We start from the raw sequence: 13,382 nt of genomic DNA on the forward strand, positions 1-13,382 counted from the left end.
TCTATGTACGTGTTTTTAAGTATTATCTATTTCTATGAGTACTTCTGAGTTATCTGTATGAATAGTGGTAGTTTTGAGTAACAATATAAACGAGTTTAGTGGTTGCTTTGGTTTAAGATGTATTCTTCGGTTAGCATTTAAAAGTACAGTTCTAAGTTTAATTTACTTTTGTATTACTTTTAAAAAACAGATACATATGTACTTACATTAATGTGCAAGAGAGGGATCCCAAAGCTCACAGATTTCTGGGTCTTCTTTATGAATTGGAAGAAAACACAGACAAAGCCGTTGAATGTTACAGGGTAAGTTACAGGATTCAAATATAGCCTTTGCATAGCCAAACACATGATGCCCAGAGAAATTTATATAAGTAAGTCAAATATATTTTATGAATATCATAAAACAGGCATTGGTATCATAGTACAATTACGTGACACAGCTTAGAACAGATTTAGAATTGTTTAACGCCTATAAATTGTAAGTCTAACACGGTCAGAAATGGTGTTCTTTTGTGTTTTTTGCATTCAAATGACACAAATATAATTTTTATTTGATTCATTTCCAGAGAATTCCAAGACACTTTTATTTTAACACCTTTGAAGTAACATGTTTTCTCTAGAAGTAGAATTTTTTAAGGGTTGGAGTGATAATTTTTTAACCTTTATATATAAGTATATATACTCCTACATACATACATACAATTTATTTACTAATCTTTAATTTCTTTTCTGATATTAGCGTTCAGTGGAATTAAACCCAACACAAAAAGATCTTGTGTTGAAGATTGCAGAATTGCTTTGTAAAAATGATGTTACTGATGGAAGAGCAAAATACTGGGTTGAAAGAGCAGCTAAACTTTTCCCAGGAAGTCCTGCAGTTTATAAACTAAAGGTAAACAAACAAAACATAAAGGGAGAAAACTTAAGACATAACCATTTCTAATATTTGGAGTTTAAATTACTTTTCAATAGCAAACCTTAAGCCCAGGTGTTTATGTTTCCTTTAAAAATTTTCTTTTAAAAAGTGTGTTAAAACCTTTCTGAGCATCTACTGTCTTATTAGGCATTGTTATACTTTATAAGTGACATCTCATTTACCCTTCTGGAATAATTAATATTTTAGGGATTTTACAGTTTAGTAGCTGTAAACTAAGTAGAGCTAAGATTTACATTAAGTTCCATCTGGTATACAATTTTTGCTTCATTAAGTGAAAATTACCTACAGGATGACAATTTAGGGATATTTTAAAGAAGTGTTTTCTAATAACTATTGTCTGAAAGTAGAAGGGATTGCATTTTGAGATAGTAAGGTTTTCAAGCAAAAGACAAAAGGTGGTTTCTCTAGTATATAAGACGTAATTACTAAAAATGGTAGGAAGTTCTTGCTAGTGTGTTGACTGGTCCTGATATTCTTTATAGAGTTGTAGTCATGCTATTTACTTCTCTTCACTATGCCTGACCTCTGGCAACCATTAATCTGTTCTCCGTCTTTATACTTTGGTGATTTCAAAATGTTATGTAAATGTCATCATGAAGTATGTGACTTTTTTTCTTCTTTCATTTTTTTCGAGACGGAGTCTCGCTCTATTGCCCAGGTTAGAGTTCACTGGCGCAATCTTGGCTCACTGCCACCTCCGCCTCCCAGGTTCAAGCGATTCTCCTGCCTCAGCCTTCCGGGTAGCTGGGACTACAGGCACATGTTACCATGTCCCGCTTATTTTTGTATTTTTAGTAGAAACGGGGTTTCACCATGTTGGCCTGGCTGGTCTCGAACTCCTGACCTCATGTGATCTGCCTGACCCAGCCTCCCAAAGTGCTAGGATTACAGGCATGAGCCACTGCACCCAGCCAAGCACATGACGTTTTGAGGTTGGCTTCTTCAGTCAGCATAATACCATTTGTGATCCATATTAAGTTTTGTATATCCATAGTTGGTTCCTTTACTTCTGAGTAGTATTTCATGGTCCACAATTTAACCATTCTTTTTTTTTTTTTTTTTTTTTTTTTTGAGACAGGGTCTTGCTCTGTCGCCCATGCTGGAGTGCAGTGGTGCTACCTCGGCTCACTGCAACTTCTGCCTCCCGGGTTCTCAGGTGATCCACCCACTTCGGCCTCCCAAAGTGCTGGGATTACAGGTGTGAGCCACTGTGCCCAGCCTTAACCATTCACTTTTGAGGGGCATTTTGGTTATTTCTAGGCTTTGGCTATTGTTCAGCTGCTATGAGCAATCATGTACAGATTTTTGAAGCTGAAAAAGCATTGAAGATGCTTCCAAAGATAAATATTACTGATGTTTTTCTCCCCAGTAATAAGCAGCTGGATTTTAAATATTAGTCTAAAACGTGAGGTCTAATTGTGCAGATTTCTTTACTCTCTTAGGTGTTATGCCTCAAACATAATTCCCATATTGGGCGTGGCAATCCAGTTACTCCGGTGTCAGTAGTGTTAAAGAACATATGTAATGATAGGAGATTCTGTTCTTGCAGTGTAACGAGTTAGATACTTTGAAGCATTCTTTAAAGATTTTCTTTAATAACTTGAAGGCACTGTTACACCTTTCCTGTATCAGATTTTTTTTTTTTGGAATTGAAATCCATGAGATTTATAACTGTCATGCAAAGTAATTCCATTTCTCCTAAAATTTAAGGCTTGCTAAGGTAAACAGTTTCTGACATTTGTTTAATGAATGAGAGTATTACTGTTGAGAAGGCTTTTTCTCTCAAGTATGAGATAGAACTTTTTAAAAGCATTCACAGTGGTTTTTAAAAAATTTTTTAACATAGAGTCAAAGACTAGGGCTTTTGCAATAGGGAGAGGCCAGGGTATCATCCATCTCATCCAGAAGAGGAGAAATTGATAAAGGAGAGAGGGGAATGAAATACAGAGTACTAATGGGTGGCTTGGTCTTGAGAGTTGGGGAAAGACGAGTTTAAGTAGGTAAGGTAAAATGGAATTTATATGTGATAGCATCAGGTTTCTCAGTGAAGGATGAATCTAGGTTATAAGTTGAAAGTGAGGGTCAAAGGAAGGTATGGGGAAGTTGAGGAAATAGGAGGTGTGAAGTGTCGGAGTGGAGAAAGTGAGTATTAGTACTAAAATGGTATTTTGTTTTAGGCAGCACCAGTTTGATGGTTGAGATAATGAAAATGAAATCACTTAGCTTGGGGTTATGATTTGCCAAATGTAAGCACACAGAAACCAGTTGGGAGGGTTCTGAGGAAAAGAGGGAATTAGTTGAAGGGATCTGTAAGCAAACAGTAATTATGTATATAAGGGATTATAGCATTTTTTGCCTGACAGAAGAAAGTGTGTATATTTATATGTGTTTACAGGTGTTTAAAACTTGATGATGTTATTGTCTTGAAGGGAACTTGTCATGTGGTGAAGTATATTTCTGAAAGTAAGGGTATGTAGGCCCTCAGTGAGGTAGAAGAATAAGAAGGGTGGTATGGTGGTTTCGGTGGTATGACCAAAATACAGATTTTGAAGACCTGTGTCAGTGGCAAGTGGATGGTTGAGGTTGGAGTAGAGGATAACATCACTGGAGATGAGGTGATTAAGGAACTGAGTAGTCAGCCTGGGCAACACGGCAAGACCCCATCTCTACAGAACGTTAAAAAAAAATTAGCCGGGCACGGTGGTGCATGCCTGTGGTCCTAGCTTCTTGAGAGGCTGATGGAAGAGCATCGCAAATGAGAAGTGAGTGGCCACAAACCCTACTTCCTTTCCTTGTGTGTAAGTTCAGAGAGAAAAAGCCATCATGGTAGTGGGGGTTATCCTGAGAAGATACTGTCTTCATTTAAGGTCAGGAGGTGATGAAGGTAACAGAACAGTGGGAGGAGAGGGGATGCGGGATTGAGTCAGATTTAAGGAGATACAGAGCAGTTTGAACATAAGGACCTTGTTGCTGAGGATTGACTGGGGAGGTCTAGGCTTCTGGTGGTGACTCAGATGGACAGGAATGTGTGGCATTAGTCCTGGTAGTCTCCGAAGAGAGTATGAGCTACTGCAGTAATCACAGATGCTTTTCTTCACATACAGTTCTTGAGGCTTAGTTTCTGGGTTGTAAGCAACTCTCAGAAGGGATGAATAAGCTATATAGGATGGTGTTTTTGGTGGCATCATCATAAAACTAGACATAGTGGAATGGTGCTCTTTGGGAGCATGACTTGTTTAAAATTGCACAAGTGTTACTCTAATAATTTTTCTTTTTCCCCTCTAAATAGGAACAGCTTCTAGATTGTGAAGGTGAAGATGGATGGAATAAACTTTTTGACTTGATTCAGTCAGAACTTTATGTAAGACCTGATGACGTCCATGTGAACATCCGGCTAGTGGAGGTGTATCGCTCAACTAAAAGATTGAAGGATGCTGTGGCCCACTGCCATGAGGCAGAGAGGAACATAGCTTTGCGTTCAAGTTTAGAATGGAATTCGTGTGTTGTACAGACCCTTAAGGTAGATAAAAGCTATTGGGTCTTTACATTTCTATGTAGGCAATTAGCATACATCTTTTTGTACTAAAGCAGCAGTGCCCCGCAGGACTTAAAATTTCTTTTATTTATGTAGAACAGTTATAAAATGAAATTTTTACCAGGATCAGTTAAATTTATAATGGGAAGATTGGGGAGATAACTATGATAAATGTATATATTTTTGGTGTTTTATAAGGTCGATATAAAAATCAATATGGTTTCACAAACGTGGTTGGAGTGAGAAAAAGAATTTGTAGGCTTAAAATGGTTAATTTCTTAACATTTGATTAAGTTTTGTAACTTACTATTCATTCCACAAAATAGGAATATCTGGAGTCTTTACAGTGTTTGGAGTCTGATAAAAGTGACTGGCGAGCAACCAATGCAGACTTACTGCTGGCCTATGCTAATCTTATGCTTCTTACGCTTTCCACTAGAGATGTGCAGGAAAGTAGAGAATTACTGGAAAGGTACGTTGACTTTGAGAAGAATGCTTTAGTATAAATTGCACTTTTTCTTTTTGCAGTAAGTTCATTGCTCTAAACTTCTTCACTGAATCATTATTTGTATAATGTACCTAGGAGTTATAGTTAATACAGTGAACCACTAGGAGGCAATCTTATTTTTCTTCTTTTACGGGGAAGTTCTAATTGGTTTTATATGACTTTCCTTTTTAGAGAACTCTTATAGTTCAAGCTTGATTAAAATTAGCCTTATGGTTAAATACTCAGTTTTGTCATAGTCAAGCTTAAAATGAATGTTCTAACTGCTATTTCATATTTTATTTTTTATAATAGTATAATCTTGAGTGAAAATTAAAGTTCATCTGTCATCAGATGGCTAGGTTCACATGTACTAGTATAAGCACTTAGCATCACTGGTAGTTCAGAAAATACTGTTTTAGCTAAGAAACAAAATAACTCAACTATGTGATTTACCTTTTTTCCTAAATTTTGATTTTGAAAACCAGTGTCTCCATTTTGAAAATAAATTCCATTGAACAGAAACATCACTTGGATTTGTATAAAGATGTTAGTTTAGAGCAGGGGTTGATTAGAACTTGTGAGCCAAATATGGCCCCTGCCTAATTTTGTTAATATTTATTGGAATACAGCATGCCTCTGTTTATGTATTGTCTGTGGCTGCTTACATACTACAAGGTTGGAGTTGAGTGGTTGCAGCAGAGATTGTATGCCTGTAAAGCCAGATTAGTATTCTCCTCCTTTTTGTAGAAAAAGTTTACTGATTGCTAGTTTAGGCTGTCCATGTGGAAGTTAATTTATTTCCCCATCTGGTATAAGGAAAAGTTCATTTCACTGAGTGCAGGGAGTAGGTAATTTTCTTGAAAAAGTACATAGTGTCCTAAATTGGTAGGGTAAGAGCAGTATCTAAAAGAACTAACATAACTTTAAGATTATTTTAGAAAACATGTACGATGTTTTATTTTGTATTCTTTGTATACTCAAAATTTTGGTCACAAGTTCCTTTTACATTTTTGTTAAGGACATCAAAGATCTTTGTATGTGGGTTCCTTTTTTTCTTTTTTTTTTTTTTTTTTTTTGAGATGGAGTCTTGCTCTGTCACCAGGCTGGAGTGCAGTGGCACGACCTTGGCTCACTGTAACCTCCGCCTCCCTGGTTCAGGCGATTCTCCTGCCTCAGCCTCCCGAGTAGCTGGGACTACAGGCGCACACCACCATGCCCAGGTAATTTTTGTATTTTTAGTAGAGACGGGGTTCAGGATGGTCTCAAGCTCTTTTTTTTTTTTTTTTTTTGAGACTGAGTCTTGCTCTCGCCAGGCTGGCATGCAGTGGTGCAGTCTCGGCTCACTGCAACCTTTGCCTCCTGGGTTCAAGTGATTCTCCTCTCTCTGCCTCCTGAATAGGTGGGACTACAGGTGCCCGCCACCACACCTGGCTAATTTTTTTTTTTTTTTTTTTTTTGAGACAGAGTCTCGCTCTGTCACCCAGGCTGGAGTACTGTGGGGCAATCTCGGCTCACTGCGAGCTCTGCCTCCCAGGTTCATGCCATTCTTCTGCCTCAGCCTCCTGAGTAGCTGGGACTACAGGCGCCCACCACCACGCTCGGCTAATTTTTTTGTATTTTTAGTAGAGACGGGGTTTCACCGTGTTAGCCAGGATGGTCTCAATCTCCTGACCTCGTGATCTGCCCTCCTCGGCCTCCCAAAGTGTTGGGATTACAGGCGTGAGCCACCGCGCCCAGCCCACACCTGGCTAATTTTTGTATTTTTAGTAGAAACAGGGTTTCATCATGTTGGCCAGGATGGTCTCGATCTTTTTTTTTTGAGACGGAGTCTCGCTCTGTCGCCCAGGCTGGAGTGCAGTGGCGCCATCTCGGCTCACTGCAAGCTCTGTTTCCAGGGTTCACGCCATTCTCCTGCCTCAGCCTCCCAAGTAGCTGGGCCTACAGGTGCCCACCACCACACCCAGCTAATTTTTTGTATTTTTAGTAGAGATGGGGTTTCACCGTGTTAGCCAGGATGGTCTTGATCTCCTGACCTTGTGATCTGCCCGCCTCGGCCTCCCAAAGTGCTGGGATTACAGGCGTGAGCCACCGCGCCCGGCTGGTCCTGATCTCTTGACCTCTTGATCCGTCTACCTTGGCCTCCCAAAGTACTGGAAGGTCTCAATCTCTTGACCTTCCAGTACCCTGTGATCCGCTTGCCTTGGCCTTCCAAAGTGCTGGGATTGCAGGTCTGAGCCACTGCACCCGGCTGTAGGTGGGCTATTTCTATCAGTGTTTATTACATTAGAAATTAAAACAAAATGTAATCCATTAAAAATATAAGAAGCTCTATTGTGTGTTAATAATAATAGCTTTTTTTTTTTTTTGAGACGGACTTTTGCTCTTGTTGCCCAGTCTAGAGTGCAACAGTGTGATCTTGCATCACTGCAACCTCTGCTTCCCAGGTTCAAGCAATTCTCCTGCCTCAGCCTCCCAAGTACCTGGAATTACAGGTGCCTACCACCACGCCTGGCTAATTTTTTGTATTTTTAATAGAGAAGGGGTTTCACCATGTTGGCAAGGCTGGTCTTGAACTCCTGACCTCAGGTGATCCACCCGCCTCGGCCTCCCAAAGTGCTGGAATTACTTGTGTGAGCCACCGCACAGGGCCAATAATAGTATTTTTTATGAAAAATAATTATTTTCCAACAGCAAAAAAGTAGTCAGAAAAGTGTCATTGCTTTTGCATTTTTGTGAATCTTTTTAATGTCTCGCTTAATAGAACATAGCTAGATTCTCATTTACTTCCTCTTTCAGTCTGTAAAACTATTACATGTCATGAAGCCTCTAGAAAACTCAGCTCAGCGGGGCGCGGTGGCTCAGCCCTGTAATCCCAGCACTTTGGGAGGCCGAGGCGGGTGGATCACGAAGTCAGGAGATCGAGACCATCCCAGCTAACAATGGTTAAACCTTGTCTCTACTAAAAATAGAAAAAATTAGCCGGGCATGTTGGCACACACTTATAGTCCCAGCTGCTCGGGAGGCTGAGGCAGAAGAATCGCTTGAACCTGGGAGTCAGAGGTTGCAGTAAGCCAAGATTGTGCCACTGCACTCCAGCCTTGTGACAGAGTGAGATTCTGTCTCCAAAAACAAAAACAAAAAAACTCAGCTCTACATACATGAGAAAATGAGTATGTAAAATATACATTTTTTTTTAGTATTATTGTAAAAGTAATTTTAACTTCATGGATCCCCTGAAGGGGTTTTTGAGCACCCTCAGAGATCTTTAGACCTCACTTGCTCTGGTTGCTTTATTGTAAGCCACTTTAAAATCTTGCTTCACGTTTAAGTGTTTGCTTTTTGCTTTTACTTTTCTTCCAAAGTGAGGATTTGGAGAAACATTAGGATTTAGAAGAACTAATTTAGCATATAGATTACAAATAGTAGGCCAGGCATAGTGGCTCATGCCTGTAATCCCGGCACATTGGTAAGCTGAGGTGGGTGGATTGTGAGGTCAGGAGTTCAAGACCAGCCTGGCCAACGTAGTGAAACCCTGTCTCTACTAGAAATATAAGAAAAGTTTAGCGGGGCATGGTGGCAGGTGCCTGTAATCCCAGCTACTCAGAAGGCTGATTCAGGAGAATCACTTGAACCTGGGAGGTGGAGGTTGCAGTGAGCTTAGATCGTGCCATTGCACTCCAGCCCAGGCGATAGTGAGAGACTCCGTCTCAAAAAAAAAAATAAAATAAATAAAGGCAGACTATTTTAAACGCTGTAATGATCTATATAGTGAAAAGAGCAATTACTGTATTGATACTCAAATACCTGTCAGTTATTTACTTATAATTTGGAAATGGTATGTCTAATTTGAGAAATTACAACTGTTAATTAAATAATGAAATTATATGATCAGGAAGAAACTACAAAATAGTCTCCCAACTTTATCCTGGTTTATTTTGAAATGTGCACCTATAATCACTAATCTTATATTTATCCTGTGATTGGAGGGCTGGAAATAACTGGGAATATCATTTGAGAGGTTAAGCATGAAGTATAGGAAGTATGCAGGATAAAAAAAAGCATTAGGTGATTCATAATTTATAACACGGGGAGTAATAATTATTAGTTGAATGTGGAAGATGAAGCTTGAAATAAAATTTTTATTTTGTTTTGAATTAAATAAACCATGATTATTCACAGTGCAGTAAGTGTGTATTATCTGTTTGATATTTTCATATTACAGTTTTGATAGTGCTCTTCAGTCTGTGAAATCTTTGGGTGGAAATGATGAACTGTCAGCTACTTTCTTAGAAATGAAAGGACATTTCTACATGCATGCTGGTTCTCTGCTTTTGAAGATGGGTCAGCATAGTAGTAATGTTCAATGGCGAGCTCTCTCTGAGCTGGCTGCATTGTGCTATCTCATAGCATTTCAGGTAAGTCTTCCACTTGGAGCAGTTGACATTTCACTGAGTCTTGATGTGTTTGAAATGAAGGTGTGCTCTGGTATGTAATGACAATATGTGAACAAACCTGTGGAATTAAAGTTAAAATGAAATAGTCAACTTGATACAGTGGAAAATAACTAAGCATACACAATACTGGTGAGGCTGGTGAAACAGGGATGTTGAATGCACTCTTGTCGAAAGCCTGCATTGCCATGATTTGTTTGTAGACAAATTTGAAGAGTTTGATCTTTTTACTCTGCCATTTTTGGGAACATGATAAAGATGTAATCTCGTATTATGGGTAAAGCTTGATTCAAAAAGATGTGTTACTTGGACAAAATCCTAATAAGTAGATGTAGGGCAATGGCTTTATAGCCTATGATAGAAGAATATGATTGCAATTTAACATGTTAATTGAAACACATGTATATAACATTTATGACTGTATTGTGTATATGTAACAGTATATCTATTAATGTTTGAAAACATAAAACCTTTTCTTATTTTTTATTTTTTTATTTTTTTTGAGACCAAGTCTCTCTGTCGCCAGGCTGGAGTGCAGTGGCGTGATCTCGGCTCACTGCAGCCTCCACCTCCTGGGTTCAAGTGATTCTCCTGCCTCAGCCTCCCGAGTAGCTGGGACTACAGGCCCGTGCTACCACACCCAGCTAATTTTTTGTATTTTTAATAGAGATGAGGTTTCACCATGTTGGCCAGGATGGTCGCAATCTCTTGACCTCGTGATCTACCTGCCTTGTTCTCCCAAAGTGCTGGGATTACAGGCGCAAGCCAGTGCGCCTGGCCTTTTTTTTTTTTTTTTTTTTTTTTTTGAGATGGAGTCTCGCTCTGTCGCCGAGGCTGGAGTGCAGTGGCACGATCTCGGCTCCCTGCAAGCTCCACCTCCCGAGTTCACGCCATTTTCCTGCCTCAGCCTCCCGAGTAGCTGGGACTACAGGCACCTGCCAGCATGCCCAGCTAATTTTTTTTTGTACTTTTAGTATAAGAGACGGGGTTTCACTGTGTTAGCCAGGATGGTCTCAATCTCCTGACCTAGTCATCCACCTGCCTCGGCCTCCCAAAGTGCTGGGATTACAGGCGTGAGCCACCACACCCAGCCTTTTTTTTTTTTTTTTTTTTTTTTAATGAGCTTGCATAACTTTTGAAAGGGAAAGAAATAAGCAGTCTTCCAAAAAAGCATTAAACCAGGCTTAGAAAAATGATTGTTAATTTTAGGGAAGGATTTTTTGCTTGGGGAGGGAAAAAAAGGATTCATTACTTTTAGAGAAGGCGCCTCCTTCTAATATAAATCTTTTTTTCTTTTTGAGACGGGGTTTTGCTCTTGTTGCCCAGGCTGGAGTGCAGTGGCACGATCTGGCTCACTGCAACCTCTGCCTCCCGGGTTCAAGCGATTGTCCTGCTTCAGCCTCCCGAGTAGCTGGGATTACAGGCACGCGCCACCACGCCCGTCTAATTTTGTATTTTTAGTAGAGACGGGGTTTCTCCATGTTGGTCAGGCTGATCTCGAACTCCTGACCTCAGGTGATCTTCGCGCCTCAGCCTCTCCCAAGTGCTGGGATTACAGGCAGTGAGCCACCATGCCCTGCCTAATATAAATCTTTTTATTTTTGTTTGAGACGGAGTCTCGCTCTGTCACCAGGCTGGAGTGCAGTGGCGCAATCTCAGCTCACTGCAACCTGTGCCTCCTGGGTTCAAGTGATTCTCCTGCTTCAGCCTGTCACGTATCTGGGATTACAGGCACACACCACCATGCCTGGCTAATTTTTTGTATTTTTTAATAGAGATGGGGTTTCACCATGTTAGCCAGGATGGTCTCGATCTTCTGACCTCGCGATCCACCCGACTTGGCCTCTCAAAGTGCTGGGATTACAGGCATAAGCCACCGAGCCCGGCCTGTAAATCTTTTAAAAACACCGTTGATAGACAGTTCACATGTTAAGTGCTAATATTTGCTCAGTAGAAACTTCTGTGTTCATAAGGAATTGGATTAGTGAAAATTCATGGATTTAGTGAGGTTCACTAGGTAATACCAACATTAAAAGGTTCTTATAGAAATTCTCAAGTAACTGATAGTTCTTATTTTTATTTTTTTTTTTGAGACGGAGTCTCACTCTGTTGCCCAGGCTGGAGCATAGTGGCATGACCTCGGCTCACTGCAGGCTCCGCCTCCTGGGTTCACGCCATTCTCCTGCCTCAGCCTCCCGAGTAGCTGGGACTACAGGCACCCACCACCACGCCCAGCTAATTTTTTTGTATTTTCAGTAGAGATGGGGTTTCACCATGTTAGCCAGGATGGTCTCGATCTCCTGACCTCATGATCCGCCCACCTTGGCCTCCCAAAGTGCTGGCATTATAGGCGTGAGCCACCGCGCCCTGCCAATAGTTCTTATTTTTAATGGAAACTTTAAAATTTATCTGTCTATGTGTCTATTAGAGTCTTGCTGTGTCACCCGGGCTGGAGTGCAGTTGCGTAATCATAGCTCACTGTAACGTTGAACTGGGCTCGAGCTTCCCAGAGTGCTGGGATTGTAGGAGTGAGCTACTATGCACAGCCTAAAATTTTTTGATATGTAGTTTTGGGAGGCAGAGTCTCACTCTTGCTCTGGCTGGAGTGCAGTGGCATGATCATAGCTCACTGCATCCTCGAACTCCTGGGCTCAAGTGATCCTCTCCTGCTTCAGCCTCAGCTCAGTAGCTGGGACTACAGGTGCCTGCCACCATGCCTGGCTACATTGTTAAATTTTTTGTAAAGACAAGGTCTTGCTATGTTTCCCAGGCTGGTTAGTCTTGAACTCCTGGCTTAAAGTGATCCTTCTGCCTTGCCCTCCCAAAGTGCTGGGATTACAGGTATGAGCCACCACACCTGACTGTGAACTTCTAATAATAAAAAGTTAGTTTCCCTCTTAATCCATTCACTCAGGTCTCCTTTCCTAGATGACAGCTACTGTTAGGAGTTTCTTGGGTGTTCAGAAATATTTTTTGCATATGCAAATGTGCAATACATTCTTTCTCTGCTTTTAAAAAATATTGTGCCTCAATGTGGGTGTGCTTTACCTGTGGTTCTAGTAAGTACATCTGCATTGCAGCTAGGTAGTTAACAAAGTGTCTTGAAACCTTTTAGTTAAGATGAGGAAATAGCCAGGCGTGGTGGCTCACACCTATAATCTTAGCACTTTGGGAGGCTGAGGCGGGCGGATCACTTGAGGTCAGGAGTTTGAGACCATCCTGACCAACATGGTCAAACCCCATCTCTACTAAAAATAGAAAAATTAGCCACGCATGGTGGCGGGTGCCTGTAGTCCCAGCTACTTGAGAGGCCGAGACAGGAGAATTGCTTGAAACCAGGAGGCGGAGGTTGCAGTGAGCCGAGATCGTGCCACTGCAGCACTGCAGCCTGGCAACAGAGCGAGACTCCATCTCAAAAAAAAAAGAAAAAAGGAAATAGTGAATTGAGATGATTTGATTGAGTGGATTCACAACTAATTAACTGGTCACAAATTCAACTGTTGAATAATTTTGTAAAAGAGGCCGGGTTTATGAATTGAGGTCAGTTTGAAAACAAAAAGAATGATGTCAACATTTTGTTTCTTACTTTGTGTGCTCTTTTCAACATATAGATGACAAACTTTGACATGATGTTTAGAAAACTTGTGAGTAAAAGGATAGGCGATACGAATATTTCTAAAATTCAAAATCAGAAGCTTTTAGGTTCATAAATCATATATTTTGAAAAATGAGCATGTTTGGAAAGAATTATATATACATGGTTTAAAATTCTGGTGGCTCTTAAGAATATGCTATGAAGACTCCTTTCTGTTCCCTAGTTATTTACTTTCTCCACCCCCAAAGAAACTAATGTTATTGCTTTCTTGTGTGTTCTTCAGGAAATGTTTTATGCATCTCCAAGTAAACACACATATATCCCCTGTCTTTAAAAGAAGGAGGAAAACATTTGAACATTGCATTTACTTTATTTCCA

General features: G+C 40.4%; 1 protein-coding gene across 6 annotated transcripts in view; it reads left to right on the plus strand.

Moving 5' to 3' along the window:
* LOC100989340 (E3 SUMO-protein ligase RanBP2) overlaps positions 1 to 13,382 on the plus strand; it is a 65,638-nt gene that overhangs the window by 10,347 nt on the left and 41,909 nt on the right. For all 6 annotated transcript variants that reach the window (XM_055107465.2, XM_055107461.2, XM_055107463.2 and 3 more), the window contains exons 3-7: positions 191 to 302; positions 739 to 891; positions 4,226 to 4,456; positions 4,798 to 4,943; positions 9,181 to 9,373. In XM_055107465.2, the coding sequence (XP_054963440.1) occupies positions 191 to 302; positions 739 to 891; positions 4,226 to 4,456; positions 4,798 to 4,943; positions 9,181 to 9,373 (835 nt within the window). The remainder of the gene's footprint in view (positions 1 to 190; positions 303 to 738; positions 892 to 4,225; positions 4,457 to 4,797; positions 4,944 to 9,180; positions 9,374 to 13,382) is intronic.

The sequence above is a fragment of the Pan paniscus genome, chromosome 12, assembly GCF_029289425.2.
Source record: "Pan paniscus chromosome 12, NHGRI_mPanPan1-v2.0_pri, whole genome shotgun sequence".
In the NCBI taxonomy this organism is placed as follows: domain Eukaryota; kingdom Metazoa; phylum Chordata; class Mammalia; order Primates; family Hominidae; genus Pan; species Pan paniscus.